Below are 21,556 nucleotides of genomic sequence, written 5' to 3'. Positions count from 1 at the left end.
ACTCCGCCAGTCAGTGTCTTGGCAGGATAACTACAGAGAGACATGTTAGCGTCTCTGTGATGCAGCACTTTGAGCTAAACCATAGATCATAGGTCTTCAACGGGGGGGTCTGCGAGCCCTAGGGAGTCGGCAGAGGTGCTGCAGGGGGTTTGCAAAATCTTTGATTGATGTGTATTTTTTTAAAGATTTTATCAATTTCCCCCCTCAGTCTCCTCTCAATTTCTTTAAATACACATTAACATTAATCCAATATATTTCAGTAAAGGGATAAATGGGGGCATTTAGCGATACAGGAGCTGTCTCAACAAAGCACCATTTCACACACTACACCTGTCAATCTAAGCCTCCTTTACACAGTAAGCCCCGCCCCCATCGCTGCTGAGCCAATCACAGTCCCCAGGTGAAATCCCAGACGCACACTGCAATATTAGTAGAAGAGTGTAGCTCACTCCCATCAGCCAACTACTGAGGCCAAAATGGCTGGTGATTCACTGTCCCTCCTGCATTTAGGTTGATTAAAGTTAAAACAATGTGTGCTGGTGCTATACAGCGTCCAAGGTGACGTTAATTTCATATTTCAAATAATATTATCACCTTTCATATCATATTGCTACTTGTTTATGTATCAACATGATATTAGCTACCAAAAAGGGCTGAAATCGTCCTTGAAATATAAATGTTTTAGTGATTTTTAGTGTGTTAGCGCAGCTCTACTTGCTTTTGAGGAGCTGTTGCGCCGTCCGTCTTTATTTCACCAGCTAAATTGCAACAGCAGCATGATAACATGATCATTGCTAACCTGCTGGTGTCCAGCAGGTGATTGGTCAAATGGTAAATGTCACAGGTACAAATGTCATTGATACAAATGTGCGATGTTTCAAGTCAGCTGAGATAAAAAATGGACTGTGATGCCCTTTTTAAACAGCAGAGGGCGAAATCTAGTTTGTAATTCACTTGATCGACATCGTACGTCACTACATTAAAAAAAGGGATTCTCTTTAATTTGTTTAAGAGAAAATATAATTAGTAGTTTTTATATATATATAAATACTTTTACCTCATTCTACTCATTCTGTTAAAAAAAAAATCATGAGAAAATCGTATCGTTAATTCAGTATCGGACATCGTATCGAATCGTGAGTTGAGTGTATCGTTACATCCCCAGTAAATAATAAATAAATAAATGCATTTATTTATCGCTTTTCTACCTATTGACACTTTACTTTCTTCACAGTCACAGTGACACATCTACCCATTGTCTCACACAAGAACACACCAGCACCAAACACTGGGAGCAACAGGGGGCTCAGTGACTTGCTCAGGGTTGTTTACCACATAGCGCTAAATGATTGCACGCTGCCATTTGGTTAATGGGCACCGAAGACATCGAAGATGAGGATGTGAACGTTATCGCATTTGCAGCGATTTGGTTTTGCAAATATTTGGCATCACCATCTTCCAGGCTATGTCTGTGCCGGCGTGCCTAAAAATAAAGTTGTCCGAGCTTTACTCGTAGTTATTGTGGATTCATTACTCTGATTTGACGGGAAATTACACTCATGTTTGGAAATGATTGACTTTCTCCTCATATCCCAGTGGAATAACAACACCACAACCATTACACACTAGAACCTCCGCCGTTGCTGCACAGTATCCTGAGTTGCCCTAGCCGCCATGATTATTCAGTGTTTTCCTACGGGTTTGGATACCTACAAAAATAACTCGTGATTGAATGCTGTTTACAAGAGCAACTGGAGGCCCCAGATGTTGCACTTTCCCACCAGCACTGGTGGTACATAATAACTGGCTGTGACAACAGCCAAAAAAAAAAAAAAAAAAAGATGTCTCCTTTCATTGTTACGGATACATCACAACCAAACGTCAGACTAAATTCAAACCGGTCGAGTTATGATGAAACGTGATGAAAGGATTCATCCTCACACATAGACTCTCTGGGAATCCCTTCTTCGCGTGTGGGATTGACCTCAAAGAGGGTTTAAATCAACTCATCGTGAAGTAAAAAGCTTCCCAACCCCACCTAAATCTTATTTATAGATTCGCGCACAAAGGGAGTTCCCATTGTTTCAGTAATTTCTCTCCGTGCACAAGTGTGTGTTTTCGTATGCGGTTAGCGGGGCATAGTCGGCGACAGATGGTTTAAAGTTGAACTCGTTCTGTAGGTGAACTGCCCGGGCCCCGATCCCTCGCTCTCTGTGTGCATGTGAGCGCGCCGCTGTGTATTTATCCTCCTGTGAAAGGTGGTTAGGGACCCATAATAGGCATGCACAGGCTGGCCAGCAGAAGATAGCCATTGTAAATTACAGAGCGAAGCTACCTCGGTCCTTGAGAGCCGCTGCTGTCTGCTGGCAAAGTCGAATTGTTTTGCTCGCTGCTGCTGCCTTTCCGAGGACCAGCTCCTGCGATTGCGCTCTAAGAATAGCATTAAAAGACTTCATCCTCCAGCAGCTGACAGGGCTTTCGATAGTTTATTACAAAGCTTGACGCACAGCAATATACCATCGCTTAAGCTATTACACAGAAACCGTCATTGTGCTTTGAGTGAATTTGCAAGTGATTGTATTTTTTTTTTTTTTTTTTCCCCCTAATGCACACATCCTCTTTTCTCTTGTGTGTTTGATTTATTTCATATGGGAGAAGAAAAGAGAGTTAAATTGACTTGACGGGACTTGATTGCCGCTTCTGTTTTGTTTTATAATGCGAGAGCCGAGCGCAGCAGCCTCCGTATTATGGTACGGGCGCGCAACATTTGTCAGGAAGTTTTCATAAACAAGTCAAGACTGTGAAGCTGGGCAAATATTAAATGTGCCGTTATTTACTGCAGAAACAAACCGCAGAGAAGAAGAACCCACCTCCCCCCCCTCCCCCTCCCATGCATACAAGGATGCGGCACATAACAGGCAGCACAAACAGCTCAGATAATATAGGCTTTCTTTACAAGTGTCCCTACTCATGCGCACTCCTTCTGATTCGAAAACAAACATATAAACTCGTGCGCACATACTTAAGGCTTGTGCTTAGCACCAGGAAACGAGTTGTTTTACGAGCCAGCCTTCATCTTGATAGGGGGAAATAAAAGCCCTTACCCCGCCTTGCTTCCATCTCCGCCACCGTGCCCTCCACTCCTAAATCAGACCCTCAAGAGGGGGAGCGAGGAGGAGGAGGAGGAGGAGGAGTGTTCGCCCTAGGCACCTCAAGTGGCTCAGACAATAGCAGATTTACAAGGTTTTAAATTTCTGCGAGGGGCCCTCACCAACCCAGCCCCGGCCCCTTACAGATGGAGGGGACCCTGTGAGTTTATTACCCTGTCCTAGGACAAAAATAAATGTTCCTCTCTGACATGAATACAGACTACTGTTGCTACATCTACTACCGAATGACTTTCGTTGATGGAAATCACCGGCAAACCTCCACGAAGAAAAAAAAAAAAAAAAAAGCCTCACGGTGATGCTGAGTGTTCGCGACGTTCAGCGGCAGTCGATCGCTCAATCAATCATTCCCGCCGTCCGGTTCGTTTTATGTATGTCGAGCGCTTTTAACCAGGTACTGAGTGGTTTTGCAAGAAAAAACTGCACGGCCCCAAACCTCAGAGGAGGAGGAGGAGCGAGGGCCAGGAACAGAGCGGCGAACATGTACTTCACCATCATTTAGAGAAAAGTGCTTTGAATTGATTAATGTAGAGAGCCGGCATAGAAGAAGCATGAATGAAATATGTGAGAGGGCTGCGTTTTGTCCCACTTTTTGACCGGTCAACAGAGCCAAGGCAATTTTCTAAACTAATCCTGAGTGGTCCTCTCCCACGGCTCTCGTATTTATCTGTTCTCCACCTTATTCAGATCCCTCTCCAAACCCGGTCCCTGCTGAATTAAGATGTGACATGGCTAAGCCGTGTGGACATTAGCCTTGATTTGACTCTCTGTAGCTTGGCCATGTTTTCGTCAGCCCTCCTTTGGTTCCAGGTGTTTTTCTCATATAGTGTAATTTTGTGCCTCTGCCTAATGCTGCTGTTTGTCGGTGGGTAGATAATGGCGCTGCTGCTAACTGTGATATGTGTGTGTTTTCTGGTGTGTTTCCACAGGAGGAGTGCCAGAACTACATCAGGGTGCTGCTGGTGAATGGAAACAGGCTGTTTACCTGTGGAACCAACGCCTTCACCCCCATCTGCACCAACCGAACGGTACGACCAGCAGCTCTTGTTGTTTACCACGCTACGTTTATGTTGCTAAACCCTAACAGAAATGATTCTTAAGCCAGTTATTGAGACCTTTACTATTTCAGTCAGGGGAAAAACACATAAGCTTATTTAATAGTTGCATGTTGTAGGAACAATTTGGCTCCAGACGCCAGTTGCACTCGTCGTTGTGTGCAGTTCAGAGTAAAACTCAACACAGCTAACTAGCTAGGCAGTGACTAGTTAGCTCTATTTACTAGTCAACAGAGCTAACTAGTCACCATCTAGCATTTTAGTGACGCACTTGCAGAGCAATGCCAACACACCACCACACAGGTATAAACCAGTATAAAGAAGTATGACCCAAGCTTTGTGTTTATTTTGTCAACCCAATAGGGCAACATTTGCAGCAATGAACGAATGAATGGATTAATGAATTTTCCCACGACGGATAGAAAAAGGATCATTATTAATGAATATATTATTAACTAAAGTCAGTTCTTAGACTCCAAACCTTGAAATGCTATAGTGCAGCTAGCAAACTGGCTAGCATGCTAACTGGATAGCATGTTTAGTTTCAGTCAGGCATTCGAAGCAAAGCTAAAACTAGAAGTAAATCTTCTACTTAAGACATAACTCACACTTTTTTTGTTTGTTTGTTTTAGCTTTAAGATTCGCCATGAACTGAGAATCCTCACAGACCTCCCCCACTCATGCTACTTTTTACAATGATACATTATTTTGTCTGGTGGTTTGGCTCCGGACGCCAGTTGCACTCGTCGTTGTGTGAAGTAAAGAGTGAAACGCAACAGAGCTAACTAGCTAGGCGGTGACTAGTTAGCTTTGTTTACTAGTCAACAGAGCTAACTAGTCACCATCTAGTATTTTAGTGGCGCACTTACAGAGCAATGTCAACACACCACCACACAGGTATAAACCAGTATAAAGAAGTATGAACCAACCTTTGTTTTTATTTTCTCAACCCAATAGGGCAACATTTGCAGCAATGAAAGAATGAATTAATGAATTTTCCCACGACAGATAGAAAAAGGATCATCATTAATGAATATATTATTAACTAAAGTCAGTTCTTAGACTCCAAACCTTGAAGTGCTATAGTGTAGCTAGCAAACTGGCTAGCATGCTAACTGGATAGCATGTTTAGTTTCAGTCAGACTTTCTAAGCAAAGCTAAAACTAGAAGTAAATCATCTACTTAAGACGTAACTCACACTTTTTTGGTTTGTTTCTTTTAGCTTTAAGATTCGCCATGAACTGAGAATCCTCACAGACCTCCCCCACTCATGCTACTTTTTACAATGATACATTATTTTGGCTAGTGGTTTGGCTCCAAACGTTGCACTCGTCGTTGTGTGAAGTACAGAGTGAAACACAACAGAGCTAACTAGCTAGGCGGTGACTAGTTAGCTTTGTTTACTAGTCAACAGAGCTAGCTAGTCACCGCGTAGCATTTCAGTGGCGCACTTAAAGAACAATGCTAACACACCACCACACAGGTATGAATGCTTTCACTGGTACAACCAACGGTGTCGGCTCCACCTGGAAGTATAAACCAAGGTTCATGTTTATTCTCTCAACCCAATGGGGCACGTTTGCAGCAATGAACAAATGAATGGTAGAATTTTCTCATCAGGGAACAAAAAAAGGATCATTATTAATGATTTTATTATTAACTTAAGTCAGGTTATGTATATGTGACGACTGGGGTTGGATATAGATAAGTTCTGCTTCTTCCATCCCAGTTTCAAACCGAGGTGGTTGTCTTGTCTTGTCTTGTTGGGTGTTTTTGTTTGTGCTGAAATGTCCGGCCATGGCAGGGAACACATGAACACATTTCTGTGGATTACCAGGTTGTGCTGACAGATTTTCCAGGTCTCCAGTCTCAGGGCAAACACAGAACGACAGACGACCATTCACACTCACACCTACAGCCGAATTAGAATCACTGGTGAACCTAATTTGGTTCCAAAGACAGAACCCACACAAACACATCTAATCTTAACACAGAAAGGCCACAGTCGGTTCGAGGGATTCGAACCCAGAACCTTGGTGCTGTGAGACATCAGTGCTAACCATGTGAAAAATAGGATGCTGCAATGCATTTATTTAAACATGAAAATATCTTTTATTATTGTAATTATTCATCTTTGTGTCATCCCAGCATTGGGTCCCGCCTTTTTCTTTAGTATGAGTAGAAGTAATTTTGTGAGAACTTGATGCATTCTCCCTTTTCCAAATTACAATATGAATTCCTGTGCAATGAAATGCAGCCTTTCCTCAATTATTCAGCGATGTTAGGTGCATCGTCAATAATTAATATCTTTCAGTACAACCGGCAGAGTTTCTGAAAACAAAAACTTTTTTCTTGACTAGTCCGGCCTTGTGAGGTGTAGCTGTCCTTCTATCCGTGCCTCAGTGCGGCACAGAAGCTGACAACTTCTCTACTTACGCAAGCGATGTTTTCACTAAGTTATTACTCTTGAATAACAGTGACGTCTCGAGCCCGTAAACACTGGAAATTAGACTGAAACGTTGCTGATTGAACCGACAATGTCAGAAGGAAAGGTCAGGGATGATCAAGACATTTAATCGAGTTGCAAATGAGCTGTGATCTTGGTATCACTCTCCGAGCTGTTGTGACTTTCGTCGCCTCCCCGTTGTGCAGCCAGGGATGTACACTAATTATGAAATGAATCTTATTAAGCTCTCTTATTTAAGAAGTCGTGTTACCTCAAACTTGTTAAGTGTCGTAATCAAAATATTGCCTTGAGCTTATTACTCCCGATAATCGCGGCGCCGGCCTCCGAGTAAACACACTCTTTTATCTGATGTGCGCCGCTTTGCCCTTCTCCACGAATTACTGCCTTTACTCAGCTGCTCTTCTTTGTCACATTTTATTTTCCTGCACTATATTTTATTCTAGTGGAAATCAAAGTTTTCACTCATATCTCTCTTCTGCTTTTTTTTTTTTTTTATTATTATTAGCTGTAGCCCTTAATCCACCTTTCAGTTTTATTATAAAGTCGCACTGGGCTAATTATCATCTTTCTAACTATCTTTTTGTGCCGTGTCGCAGTGGGTGACACATGCCCGGCGATGTTAAGTATAGAACAACATTCAAAATGTCAGCGTATTGTACCCACCTTAGAACAGTGACGGGGTCAAACATCTGCGTCTCCTCCTGCTGGATTTCTTCAGAAGGAGGCGTGAGTACACTATTATGATGACATTTGTTTTTGTCCAAAAGCACCGCATCCAAAGGTCACCTGCTCATAATGACTGTTTACCACTGTGAAAATACATATAGTTGAAATGTCATGACATTATTATAGCAGTATTTCATCAGGCGCTGTCATATTTACCCACTGTACGTCGGTTAATGTGAAACACGGGTTGGGAACGGCAACAGCGGCGGAATCGCGCCGGGGCAGATTTACTATCGGCCGCGGTGATGAACGGGGAATGAGCGTTGAATATTAATACTTTAATAAGCGCTCCTGAGGTTTTAGATTAAACAGCTGTTAACTGTTTGATAGTTGACAGGCTTTCTTTATTGTGTCTTCTCCTTCTGCAGTGGTTTTATTGCACCTGACTTGTAAAAAGAGAGAGAACGAAACCTCCTCCCATGTATCCTACAGTGCAACCAGACACTATTATCTGTCTGCTCTTTGGGAGGCGAATCCAAATTTGGCATCCAACTAAGAACTTTCTCGAATTTTCACTATCTCAGGTGTCTCCCAATTGCCAGCTTTGCATTGCATGTCCCGTTCAGGCCATGAAAGCTGAACCAAGCAAACTAGACTAGGCCAGGGCAAGGACCTGCAAACCGATAGAGATTAAGTAGGAACCCCCTACCTACTATATGTGTTCTATATTAAACTAGTACATCATCTTTACCATTTTGCGTTCAATATTAACCTATTCAGATAATACAATAATTTTTTTCTGTAAATCTAAGCCTCCTGTACACAGTAGGCCCCGCCCCATCACTACTGAGCCAATCACAAAGCCAATCAGCAGCAATAGGGGCGGGGCCTCTTTTAAATAATAGGCTCCGCCCCTGTCACAGCTGAGCCAATCACAAAGCCACACATGACACACTGACTCTGTCAGGTTCCCCTAATGACAAAACATTTAGCTATGTTTAAAGTTGAAATTGTCAATTATTTTCTTTTATCTGTATATATAGAGAGAGTCAACGTGTGATATGCAAACACGTGATTGGTTCAGCAGTGATAGGGGCGGAGCCTACTGTGTATGGGAGGCTTAGATTGACAGGTTTAGTGTGGAACGGTGCACTGATGAGACAGCTCCTGTGATTGAAGTGCTGATAATGTCTTCTGCCTCCATTTATCCCTTTACTAAAATATGTTGGATTCATGTCAATGTGTAAAAGAAATTTAGACCCCCTCGGGGTCCTCCTGTTGAAGAGAGGGGCTTTTCTAGATCTAAAAATTCATTAACTCTACGGATGAACAGTTGTACGACACATATCCTTCCCCTCCTCCCAGAAAGTCAGTCACCTGCTCTATAAGAGCACGGTTTATAGGTTTATACTTCTACTACTCGTCAGTTTGGCAGTAGTGTATTTACACATTTGTATTTCCAGCTGCTTCTCCACCTCCGTACTTTTCCAGTGGATTGTTTTGGAACAAAAGGTTAACTGAGGTGGTTCAGAGATACAAACATTTGTATGACTCATGTTCAGAGAAATTTTGGTGAAAGTTTCAGTCATTGAAAGTGAAGCAGGAAGTGGAGTAGGAAGTAGAGTTTTTTTTTTTTTTTTTTTACAGCGTGCGCCATTTATGTCCCGTAGAGACATAAACCACACTTAAGCAGTCCACCTACACCTGAAGGACGAAGGACACTCCTTTGAAGACAACAACAAGACGGATGGTTTGAGAGAGGAGTAAAGGAAGCCATCTGTGACGAATTGGCCAAACCTTCTCTGAACAGGGGAGGTGGACTGAATTATAATCAGCCATCAATTTACAGTACGGTCTTAACTTCTGTCCCCAAGAAGTTTCAAACCCGTTCACACCTTGAGACCGGACCCTGATGATGAGTCGGTAGAGCATCGTTCTTTAAGGCGTAAATCCAGAGGCACTGGTTGCAAAATCTTTGGTTGATTAGATCTTTTTATATATATATTTCTAAACGTTTTTGGATGTACCGTGACCTGCACGAGCTGGAGGATCTTGTTGGACTGACGGCAATAAAGCTGCAACTTATTAATGTTACATCATCCAACTTGCAGTGTGTACAGAAGCCATGTACGACATTCTGGTCACACTCACTTGACAAATAGCTCCTGTGATGTGTCATTTGCCTGCCGCCCGGCGCAGTGGGACGCCATCGACAGCCCTGTCCACTAACACATCTCAGATCACACGTGGAGCTCGCGGCGAGGTTTTTCCTGTCACCGTTAAAAATCCTCCCAGCAGCAAACGGTCGCGGCTCAGTCGTAACTGGCTCTCACAGCTAAACCGTGAGCCGTCTCTTTTCTGAAAACCCTCCATCAGAGGCGTCCCAGTGTCCTGCTCGTGCAGCTGCTTGGGACCGCCACACAGACGACTTTTCACTTCGCTCCCTCAAAATGCAACGGATGCGCTGCGATCTATTTATCACTCCTACTCTGGTTTTTTTCGTAAATGACCCAATTGACCCAAAAATGACTGTTCCGGTCCCACAGAAAGAGTCAATACCAGGCTTTCATCTGAGGCCCGGGCGGAGCTCTGACAGGGCTGCTCTGTTTTGTCGTGGCTCGGTATGAACAGAGGCGGCGGGAGTTAACGGAAACCCCGGATCCAAATGGACCAGCTCCAGGAAACTGGATGAAGGAGTCCACCGGTTCTCCCAGTGAAACTACCCTGAATAGAGTCGGCTCTTCTCCGTGAAAGAAGCGAGGGAATCCACACATCATTCACTCAGTGAAAATATGTGAAGAGAGCAGAGATTTGAATGATTCCAGGCGTGTGCTGTCTCTGGACGTTCTGCAGCGCAATCAAAGATGCAGAAGCCGAGTGATTGACGGGAAAAGTAATTTCAAATGCATGATCGTTTGCGCATTTCTAAACCTGAGATTAGTGCAGTCTGCATCATGTACATGTCCTCAGAACTTAGATGAACTTGGATGGAAGCACAAACCATGAGCTAATCCCCCCTTACGCTGTGTTTACTTTTGCACCATAAAATATAATTACATCCTGGATTTAAAAATTGCATTACTCATATTTTTGATATTCAAGGCTGAAGCACAGAGCTATGGCCTGCATTTCTTTTTTTTTTTTTCTTTTTTTTTTAAGTAGGAATCAGTGCAGTGTGTCGAGGGCTAAGCCAGGGTTATACTGTAAAGTATTTTTAAAACGCGGGGTTTGGCTTCACATTCAAAGGCGGGAGGCTGCATCTCACATCGAGCCTCTTTGGAGCTCAGAAAGGATTCTCAAAGATGTGGTATAATAATATTATACCCAGACAAACAGCTGGCCTTCTTGTAGAGACATCAAAAGCCAAACCATGAAACACTGCAGCCAGGAGTGCGTTGATTTAAGATGCCTGTTTTAGGAATTTTATTGGTTTTCTAACAGGTGGTTTCTTAACATCGAAGCAGCTGCTGTGCTGTGTGTCTGACGTTACTAATGATTCTAAATGTGCTTTCTGATTATGTTTCCTGCTACTGAAGGTTTTGCTCATATATATCTTCGTGTGTGTTTCACAGTAGATGTAAACCAAACAAAACATAACGAGCTGAAGTGTTTTTTTTTTTTTTTCCGCTGTTCCATTTGCATATTGGCAGGAACAAACAAAACATTACCAGACTCCTCCGGTTTGCATTTTAATGTTGCCCTTTGATACGCCGGCCTATATTCTTATGCTGGCTTTCTGCAACAATCTATTATGTGGAAACAAGAAGAAAGTGCATCTCATTCCCATGGGATTGCATCTTATTTTTAACTCATAGGATATTTTTTATTACTAATAGGGGCCGAACCTGAATACAGTGTTTGGAAAGGTTTGATTGACTTGGACTTTTTACTTATTTCGTCTTCAAATTATTTGTATTCGAGAACAAGACGAACATCCTATCAAACTTCATTCATTTGTAAAGCACAAATTTCACATTAAAGTTCACATTAATGATGGTACGACTTTATTTTTCCTGTATAAAATCTTAAAGGTCAGAGAGACATTGACATTCACCTTAAATAATGGGGAGAAATCAGTTGACATCCAGTTCGTCCTTTTAATCTTCTGCTGCTCCGGGGAAACGGTGGAGTTTCCTCCCATGTCCCGACCCGGCGCTGCAGCCTGTGGCACGTTTTAACTTTTAATCCAGTTTAATTCTCTGTTATTGCCACTTCTCTATGGGTGAATATTGGCGCCCATGAAACACGCGACCAGCTCAGAACCAATTTTTTCCTGCTCAATCTTCTTCTTTTTTCTCTGCATCCCAGTTGACCAATCTGACGGAGATCCACGATCAGATCAGTGGAATGGCCCGGTGTCCCTACAACCCGCTCCACAACTCCACGGCCCTCATCACGTCCAGCGGGGAGCTTTACGCCGCCACCGCCATGGACTTCTCCGGACGAGACCCGGCCATTTACCGTAGCCTGGGCGGCCTGCCACCGCTACGCACCGCCCAGTACAACTCCAAGTGGCTGAACGGTGAGGAAGGTGTTTTGGCACCGAGATAAATGTTGCACTTTATGTAAATGCGTGCAAAGGTTCTGACACGAAGATAAATTACCCTTTAAAGCAGAGGGGAAACATAATGGAGTTTTGTTTTCCTCGCTTTGTGTTTTCTTCCTTTACAGCTCTCGCGCTGACATTAGCGCTGCAGCTGGTGGGGATTTCACTCCTTGCTCAAAGATGCTTGAGCGTGGCAGGCGCTTATCTAGCGAGGGACTCTGCAAAGGGAGTCTGTCTCTCTTGAAGGATTGTTTTCCTCCTCAAATCACCTCCGCTCATTGTAGTGAGGCGAATGCTCCGAAAATGGAGATCCACTCCTCATAATTGTTCATTCGCCTTTTATCGGCGAGCGTAATTAATTCCGAAGTTAGCAAGCTATGAGAAAACCTTTATATTTAGCTCCCCCATCTTTGAGGAAGAGGAGAAGAAAAAAATATAAAAAAAAAATCAATGTCTCGTTTCCCTGAAAGACCCACTTCAAGCGCTAACCTCCTCAGAGCAGATTGGGGGGGAGAACTTCAGACGGCTTAAAGTGTCCAGCCTGCAGAGGAGCAGGTCAATCAGTATCTTGTCAGCGAGTGACTTTTATCTGATTCACATTTTAAAGTTAAATTGAAAAAAAAAAAAAAATTAAAAACTACCACATACATTTCTTGGCAGCAACCTTCTGGGACAAGGTTTAATAACTAATTTTATGGCGGATTGATTTTTCTCCTCTGTCTCCCGCTGCACTGCCCTCCGAAGGTGCAGAGGAGAAAAGGGTTGAAATGTGGTGGGTGGGTGGTGGTGGCAGCGGCGAAGAGGGGGGGGGGGACTTTCATTTAAAGCTGGATTAAATCACTGTCAGCGAGAATAAAGTGCGCGGTTTAGATCCAATAATGCCATACATAAAGATGAACGTCTTATCCGTGACAGTGTCGCGGGGGTCGCGTGTCTCAGATACGGGGGAGAGCTATTACGCTACACCTGTTTTGGTCATTTCTCATCCTAACCTTTAGGTTTGGGGAGTGAAAAATGAGTTTTCTTATTACAACACAATGCCATTAATAACGTGGCCTGTAGTTATTAATCCTGATCACCTGCTGTTGTGTGGGCTGCCTCGCTCTCACGCACACACACTGGGAGTCAATCAGTCATAACACATTTGCTCTCCTCTTCCCTCTTACTCCCACAACCTTAAATATTTATCCTTCGCTATTTTTCTTCGTCTCTCCGCACTTCACCTTTTTCTCGTTCTCTCTCTACGCCTTCCTCTCCTTCCTCCCACTGATTTTCCTCCCTTCTCGTGTCGCCTCTCGTCTCCAGAACCAAATTTCGTCTCCTCCTACGACATCGGCAACTTCACCTACTTCTTCTTCCGGGAGAACGCGGTGGAGCACGACTGCGGCCGGACGGTTTTCTCCCGCGCCGGCCGCGTCTGCAAAAACGACATCGGGGGCCGGTTCCTCCTGGAGGACACCTGGACCACCTTCATGAAGGCCCGGCTGAACTGCTCCAGACCCGGAGAAATCCCCTTCAACTACAACGAGCTGCAGGGAACCTTCTACTTACCTGAGCTGGAGCTGCTCTACGGCATCTTCACCACCAACGTGTGAGTGACGTTTTTATAGATGTAAAACGTACAATGTTTCATTACAATTTACGTGCACGCCTGAACCCGAGGCACTCCCATTTTCTCACGTGGCTTAAATTCACTTTGCTGTAATAATTGTGGCAAATGAGCCGCTCCAGAGACATAAGAAGACAAATAGGTGTCTCATTACTGTTAAACTGCCACATTTTATCATATATGGCTAAATTAATCTTGCCATACCTTGCTTTTCTAGTAGTAAATCTATAAAATGTGTATAAAAGGTGCAAAAGTGTCATACATGTATATAGTCTTTCATTGCAACAGAAAACATGGAAAAAAAAAAACTGTTGTAAATTTCCCAATCCGTTACAAACTGTTCCCATATTTGCTCTTCAATGTTTTCATTTGCATGGAAACTGCTTCTAAAGAAGATTTCTGACTTTGTAAATGCATCTGGATGGGGCTGGGGGGGCTGGTCTGTCTAGGTGGGTGCAACATGGCTGAAAAGTAACATCCACACGAATTAATGCCAAGTCCAAAAGTTTCCCAGCAGAACTGAATTGTCACAAGATGGTCGGTGTTATTCTCCTGTCGGTGGTTTTAATGTTGTGGCTGATCGGTGCACACTGCGAGCTATCCACAAACAGGACCGGCATCCCACAAAAGAAGCTCATCAACACTCTATTAAAAACTCTAAACTGTATTTTCCTGCATATATTGGAGTGTAATGAACACTATTATTTTATGTTTTCAACAAACACCACATTGTCGCCTCTCGTTGTCGCTCCATCTTTCTTTTTTGTTACTCACAACACACACACACAGCTCACACACACACGCGGATGCACAGACCATTATCAAAAGCTGAGTAATCAATTCTTTATGGTCAATGCCTTCGCGCCGCTAAAAAAGAAGTCCTTTTGAAGGGTATTGGAAACATTTCTCCCTGCAGGCACAGAGTTTAATGAACAGCTGCACTGGATTATAATTCACATTCAAGTCTCTCGGTTTGAGTCGAGGCCTAATACTCTCATTCTTTACTTTCTCTTCCGAGGGGAGGAGACCGGTACTTGTTGAAACTGACAGCTGAAAAAGTCAAAGCTGTATTTCAGGCCTGAGATCTGTACAGTTAATCAGACAAGCGGAGCAGTTTAATTGTGTCCCGTTGCTGGATTTATAATCCAATAATGACGATCACTTACGCCGGCGTCTGTCGGCCCCGGTGTTTGATTTGTGTTGTTGGTGGAGAGCAACACAAACACACAGAGGTCAGTTTCCTGCTTGTACTCGAGTGTAATTTTCTAAATCAGAACATTCTAACATTTTTTTTTTTCCTGTTTCTCCTTGTCTCATTCATCATCTCTTCCTCTGTTGGCTCCGTCTTCCCCTACATCTCTGTTCCCGACGTTCAGAAACAGCATTGCCGCTTCTGCAGTGTGTGCCTTCAACCTCAGTGCCATCGCGCAGGTTTTCAACGGGCCCTTCAAGTACCAGGAGAACTCGCGGTCGGCCTGGTTGCCCTACCCCAACCCCAACCCGGACTTTCAGGTAATGAAGAAGCTATCCTGAAATGAAGGCTGAATAAAATTATGAGTTCTGCAGGAAGACTTGCCCTCCATCTGGGAGGAAAGGGTGGTCAAGAAAGCTAGCTGCAAACATTCAGCCCTCATGAAGGCATTTTTAAAGAGGAAAACAAATCATTATTCCAGATCCTTTACCCCCTCTGCTATTAAACTTCTTATACTTCTTTTAAATAAGTATATAGCAGTTGTGCATCCTGTGTTATCTCCGACAGTGTTGATTATTCAGAATAAGAGTCAGAAAAAACTTTATTTATACCAGAGTGGTACGTAAAAATAAAGAGCCACAGAATAAAATCACAAAAGTGGGTGGGCAAAAGCAGCATCATATTGTGTGTGATGGCAGGCCGGAATTAATATAAAAAACAATACGTAAGAAAAACAATATGAATAAAGTGTAATAAATAAAGTGAAGCATGGATTATTGTTGAGTGTTGGCTGCTGTCTGTGTAGACATGGACACTGCTTATCGCTGTCAAACTCAATTGGTTTCGGGACAAATAAAGTCGTATCGACCCCTTCATGGTCTACGTCACTGTGACATCACGTCTTTCACTGGAGGCAAAGCGAACACTGTCACTGTCAACCACAAAAAAGTAATCTTGCTGTAATTTTGGAGCCAAAACCGAAAAAATCAAAACCACTAACTTGAAGTTTTATCACATACCAGCCACCATCAGTCGTAGACAACTTTGGTTTGGCTTTGGCGATTAAGAGAAAGGAGCGGAGTGAGACAATCATCAACGACGGCACACTTCACGTCAGATGAGATTAATATGTAATGCATCATCATTTTGTTTCAGCCTGGATAATCAGAATCAGAATTACTTTATTGATCCTGAGGGGGAATTACTTTTCGTTACAGCAGCTTCTACTCAAAGTGAACCAGTGTTCAGAAGAAAGAGCAGTTTAGACAATACGAATAATTAGAATAAGTAGGCAATTAGAATAAGAATACACATATCAATGTAAACTCTATGCACAAGTACGAATGAACATGTGTTGAATATGGGGTATCGCACAGCGGGAAATTATTGCACATGGTGAGTCCAGAGTCCAATAAATGTATAAAGAAATATGTTCAAGTATATGACAAGAAAGTGAACATGAGTTATTGCACGATTTATTAGAATAAAATGTGACTGAAATTAGGTTAAGTTAATCATTATTTAGGGGATTCTTGTTACATGTCAATGCTAATGCTAACCGCTAGCTAACGCAACATTAGTTGTGTGTTTCAGAGGTGTCCAAGTAGACGTTGCATTTACTACGTTACTCTCCACAGTGGTTCTGCTTACTTCTTGTTACATCTTTGTTGGAGAGGTGATAAAGACAGAAGTGTCCTCCTTTGGTTAAATCCTCCATCCAGTGGGTGAGAGTGTAGAGGTCGGTAAATAAAGTCCCGTCAGTCAGAGTCAACTTTTTAAAACAACGCTCACAGTCTCAGGGGAGTGAGTGTATTAGTATATTCTCTAAAATATAAGTTTTCCTCGTCCGTTCTTGCCAAAACGGTCTGTGGAAATATGCTAACTGGCTTTTACAGGCTATAGTGTTGTTGTTGATGTTTTGCCTCCAGCTAAGCCCCGCCCCTCAAAAAAAAAAACATTACACTGTTTACAAACTGTGAAGGGGTCTATTGAATTGAATCGAATTGAAACTAAATGCTACCAAGCTGAAAAGGGCCGCATATAGTCATGTTAATGAGCTGAAATGTTCAGCTTTCTCTCAATCTTAACTTAACACGGCAACATTTGTTAATTAACGAAGAAACACAAAGTAGAGCAGGGGCTGATGGGATGTCTAATCAAGCCCAGTAGTGTTCATGTCATGTTCGAGTTAAAAATAGAGATGACTTTAATCAATGATCCTCTGAGAGTGATTAATATCTGTGCAAACGATTATACTATATATAGCGGACATGTTTCATTCTGGATCATTCTTCTGACCAACCTTTACATCAGTCAGGCCACGTAGGTGTGAGGGGGGGGTAACATATTCAGGAAGGCAATTTATGAGCTGTGCATCCACATCCGAGTTCAGAGCTACCCTTCAATGATCGTGGGCGATCATTTGTTAATGCTAGTGGTATTTTAGACGCGGCACATCGCTAAATATGTCATACAACGTGTACGTCAAGGTGCGTTGCCCGAGGACATTTATGTATGTGCTTTGTATCCTGATAAATAAATGTGCATTCGCCCCGAACGGAAATCAGACTCCCAGCAAGCTCTTCACTTTTTATTAATATCCTCTCTCTTTCAATCACCCCTCTCTCTCTCTCTCTCTCCGCTCAGGAACGTACACGTTACGACCGCTCGTTATAAAATCCAGTGATTTTTACAATGGCGCAATCATTCCTCGAAGACGTCTCGTAGCCTCGTTGTGTGAACTCTAGTCCCTCCTATTAAACTGTCCTTGTTTTGCACAAGTGGCACTTCATGTTTATGCCCCGTCCTAAAACTCGGAGGGGCAGACCGAGCGCCTTATTCTGATTTGAAGCGCCGCTCCACACTGATGACACGGAGGGGGTGTTTTATTAGCAGGAGAACATGAGCTCTCGTTTGTTAGCTGTGCAGAGAAGGAGGCTCCACGAGGCGGCTGAATCCCCTCTGAGGCCCGGCCGCCGACGGGTAACGTGTTTTTAAATCACGGCCCCGCGATCATGTTTCCATCGAGCCGGCAGATGAATGGCTGTTATCGAGGAGCTCCATGCGCACATTATCTGCGAAGACGTGCTCATGCAGAAAGAGGGGATAAAACGCTCATCGAAGGAAACTGCCAGCTGTGACAGTTTCCTATGAATCCGCGACGCAGAATGCTTCTCGCCGTCGTCATGCGCTCACATATCTACATGTCAGCAGCTAGTTGACGGAAATTCACTTACCTTCAGGAAAACCAATTTTCCCTATCTGGCCGAAGCTGACTACAGATTTATTCCTGTTCAGCGTGCTGTAGGAACACCAAAGAGGGGTTTCTTTGTACCGTGGGCTTTTATGTGGCTGTGCTCCTCAAGGATAAACAGGGATCAGCTCTTCCTCTCCATCCCCATCTTTCCACTTAAGCCCGGGCACAATGGCTGCTCCTCACCGCTGGACCGATGCACACTTTATCTAGGTTTCGGTGACATCTTCATCAAGCATTTGTCAATGTTGGAGGATTAGATTTATGAGCGCAGGATTTATGGCCAATTCTTTTTTTTTTTTTTTTTCTTTCCACCTACACACAAACAAACACCTACTGGAAAAAAAAAACCCGGTGCGGTGAAAAACCGCTGGCCACGTACCTATTTACTGTACACAAATACACCCACAAGACAAAAAAGGTTATAGATTTCTGCCAAATGGGGATAATTATAACTGTGAATTCATCACTCAACAGACTCTCACTGGTCATTGATTGAGGGTTTAATTCCCTGTCTGTCTTCAGAGAAAATCCCTCCATTTATTTGCACAACATGCATTGATCCTGCTAGGTTTATTCAAGCTATGAGTCATTGTGCGTTAGGAGCTAATACCTTATCCGTGTTGTATAGGGTTTCTGTCACTCTGTAATTGCCTACTGTAAAAATACATTTATTGTTAAGCTCCATACGTTGGGACATATGTGTAGTTGCTTTCTTCAAAATAATAAGTCTCCTCTGCTTTCCTGCTAAGTATTTTTTGTAATTGTAAAACAAAATCTGGTCCTAACAACGTGTTGAAATTGGAGGTAGCTGGAGTAAAAGTGAAGGGGATGAGATATCTCAGCGGAGAGGCTTTTTTTTTTTTTTTTAAACAGTCCATTTTGTGAAAACATGCTGCAAAACGACCTTATTTCCGCGCGGCACTTATCATCCTGGCAGAGCACGCTGGAGACGAGCATCGTCGTACGGGAACTCGGCCAAATGACGGTTGTGTCCCTCACCTTGTCTGTAACGAGGAAATCACAGCATCCATCTCGTCGCGCCTTCGCACCAGCGCCCGACTTTGTCATGCAGACGCGACGCAAGGACGAAACACAAAAGGGAGACATTTGTTTTACCGCACGCCTCTTATTTTTCCTATATTTCACTCACAGTTCCTCGCGGTGTTGCGCTTCCTTCAGGGCTTTAATTTCCCAGCTCCTGATGTGGCGAGACCGCTCCTGATCCGTTCGCCGTCCCGGGGAAGCCCTCCGTGATTCTCATGTGTCAGCCCAGAGAAGGCCGAGGATTGATCTGGATAAAGCGGTCGTGCCGCTGTTCCTATCGTAGGTAGTCAGCGGGAACTAATCGGCACCCGAGGTCCGGCCTCGGCTAAGCGGAGAAGAGGCGGCGTATGGTTAGCCCGGAGCGAGGCTACGCTCCGAACTAAAACGGTACCAGTCATTTGGGTCGGTTTAATTGCCGAGCGCGGGTTATTTTTGTTTTCCCCGCTCTCTGTCTTAGCGTAAGCCCGTTCTTTTTGCGGATAAGGGCCTCGATCCGCTATCCTGACCCCAGACTGGGACCTCTTTTTCTGAGAAGGACATGCATGGTTAGCTTTACTCATCCAGCCCCCACCTCTCCTGGCTGAATGACTCCGTGCTTCACCTTGTTCCCGTTCAGCTCGGTGGAGGAAAAGAGTCTATATTTCCACTTTTTTTTTTTTTATCATCATCGTCTCTCAGTGAAGTGTCTCTCTTCAGTTTTGTGACAACTTTAAATAGTTTATTTAGATTAAGAAGTACACGCCCTAACTTGATACCTCAAAGTTAGTAAGAAGATATGTTGTTTACTCCTTGCATGGTCCAATGACATGTTTAACCTCCTCAGACCCAAGCATTTGTTTGGAATACATCTTAATTAAGATCTTAAATTAAATCTTTAGGTATTTTGGATTAGTAGGAACCTAAGAAGTATAAAAAAATAAGCATCGTCTTTGAACTGGAAGTAGTAGTAGAGAGTAGGGACTATTTCACTCTACAATTTAAGTCACCACTGTATAAAACCAAACTTTAAAACTCTTATTTTAATTCAAAAGCAGAACTGGAAACGATGAAATCCCAACGTCCTCAAACGTGTGCTTGTGAATTTGTTAAATTTGTTTAATTTGCATGTCGCATCAAACTAGAGAATCATAAATAAACAAGTGCTTTGACTTTTCTACTACCAGTACATTGCAAACAAAAGCTGCAACGAACCTAAAACTTAACATCCCCGTATGAGGACACCGGGTCTCAGGAGGTTCACGCTTGTTGGAATAATTTTCAGCTTTAATTCAAAATGTCAAATATCGTTTATTAACTTCCGAGAAAAGAGATGCAGATGAATAATCACGCCTTTTAAACACAAGGAATTACCAGTTTTTCCCGAAGTTGAAACAGCATCCGGCAGCACAATAATATGAAACATGCCTTTGACGCTGTAATATTTCCTTCTTCTTTTAATAAATCAACTCTGGGAAATATCTCACATATCAGATCCTTCTGCTTCAGCTGCAAAACTCCACCAAGACTCAGAGGACGTGGACCCAGCAGTCAGCGTCTGATAGAACTAAATTAATCTGTGCCGGTGAAATCTCCCTATTGATATGAGATATTTCTGGTATTGTTATATGTTGTTGGTTTTTTTTAGAGGTTACCTCTTTGTTTGAATGATATCGCTGTGTTTTGAAGCCCTGAAATCCTTCTTAATATACTATTTTTTATGTAAAGCGTGATACAACCCAGACATTTTTATTGGGTTATTAACAGAATTCACCATGTGCATATGAGAAACGTAAAAAATCGAATAAAAGGGAAACTACTTGCTTAGTCACACATTCATTTAGTGTGTTCACTGCAAAGCCTCGAGCTTGTGAGGATAGAGAAGCATCTCGCTGAGGCACCAATTGACATTAAAGTCTTGTTCATTTAACCATTCAGTCCCTCTGGTGCTACTTCCAGACAAAAATCTTAATCTTATAAAACTCGCGGTCTCAAAGCGCTCTGCCTTTATTAATGCAGTTTTTTTTTTTTTTGTCCCTTTCGACTTCTCCACAGTGCGGCACCATCGACTCGGGCTCCTACGTGAACCTGACTCAGAGGAACCTGCAGAACGCTCAGAAGTTCTTGCTGATGCATGAGGTGGTGCAACCGGTGGTTCCCGTGCCCTACTTCATGGAGGACAACGTGCGCTTCAGTCACGTGGCCGTGGACGTGGTGCAGGGGAAAGACACGCTGTTCCACATCATTTATTTGGCCACCGGTAGGTTTCCCTCTGACACTTTTTCTGCATGTGTTTTTTTTTGTGTGTATGTGTGTGTGTGTAGTGCTCGCGTCAACATGTTACCGCCTCATTTGTCATCGCCGGCACTTTTTCGCGTAATTTTCATGTAGTTTCGTGACATTATAAAGGTGCTGAAAACAGGCTTTATCTGTGATCCTACACAAAGGCACAGCTTTTTCTGTCAGACTTTAATATTTTTTGCTCTATTGAACTGGGGACAATTTATTTAGAAATCGCTGATTTCACTCAACAGCATCAGATCAGACCACACTTATATGCTTATATACTAGCGCCGAG

At 43.1% G+C, this 21,556-nt stretch overlaps 1 protein-coding gene across 2 annotated transcripts in view; it reads left to right on the top strand.

The window, feature by feature from the left end:
* Positions 1-21,556, top strand: part of sema5a (sema domain, seven thrombospondin repeats (type 1 and type 1-like), transmembrane domain (TM) and short cytoplasmic domain, (semaphorin) 5A) — a 151,689-nt gene that overhangs the window by 64,802 nt on the left and 65,331 nt on the right. For both annotated transcript variants that reach the window (XR_007110754.1, XM_047568522.1), the window contains exons 6-10: positions 4,097-4,195; positions 11,664-11,877; positions 13,207-13,492; positions 14,887-15,022; positions 21,034-21,238. Coding sequence is in view for 1 of the 2 variants with exons in the window: in XM_047568522.1 (XP_047424478.1) it covers positions 4,097-4,195; positions 11,664-11,877; positions 13,207-13,492; positions 14,887-15,022; positions 21,034-21,238 (940 nt within the window). In the remaining variant the exon portion in view is untranslated. The remainder of the gene's footprint in view (positions 1-4,096; positions 4,196-11,663; positions 11,878-13,206; positions 13,493-14,886; positions 15,023-21,033; positions 21,239-21,556) is intronic.

The sequence above is a fragment of the Mugil cephalus genome, chromosome 18 (genome assembly GCF_022458985.1).
Source record: "Mugil cephalus isolate CIBA_MC_2020 chromosome 18, CIBA_Mcephalus_1.1, whole genome shotgun sequence".
NCBI classification, from domain to species: Eukaryota; Metazoa; Chordata; class Actinopteri; order Mugiliformes; family Mugilidae; genus Mugil; species Mugil cephalus.
Note: the sequence above shows the minus strand (reverse complement) of the source record. Positions and strands in the feature narration are given on the sequence as shown.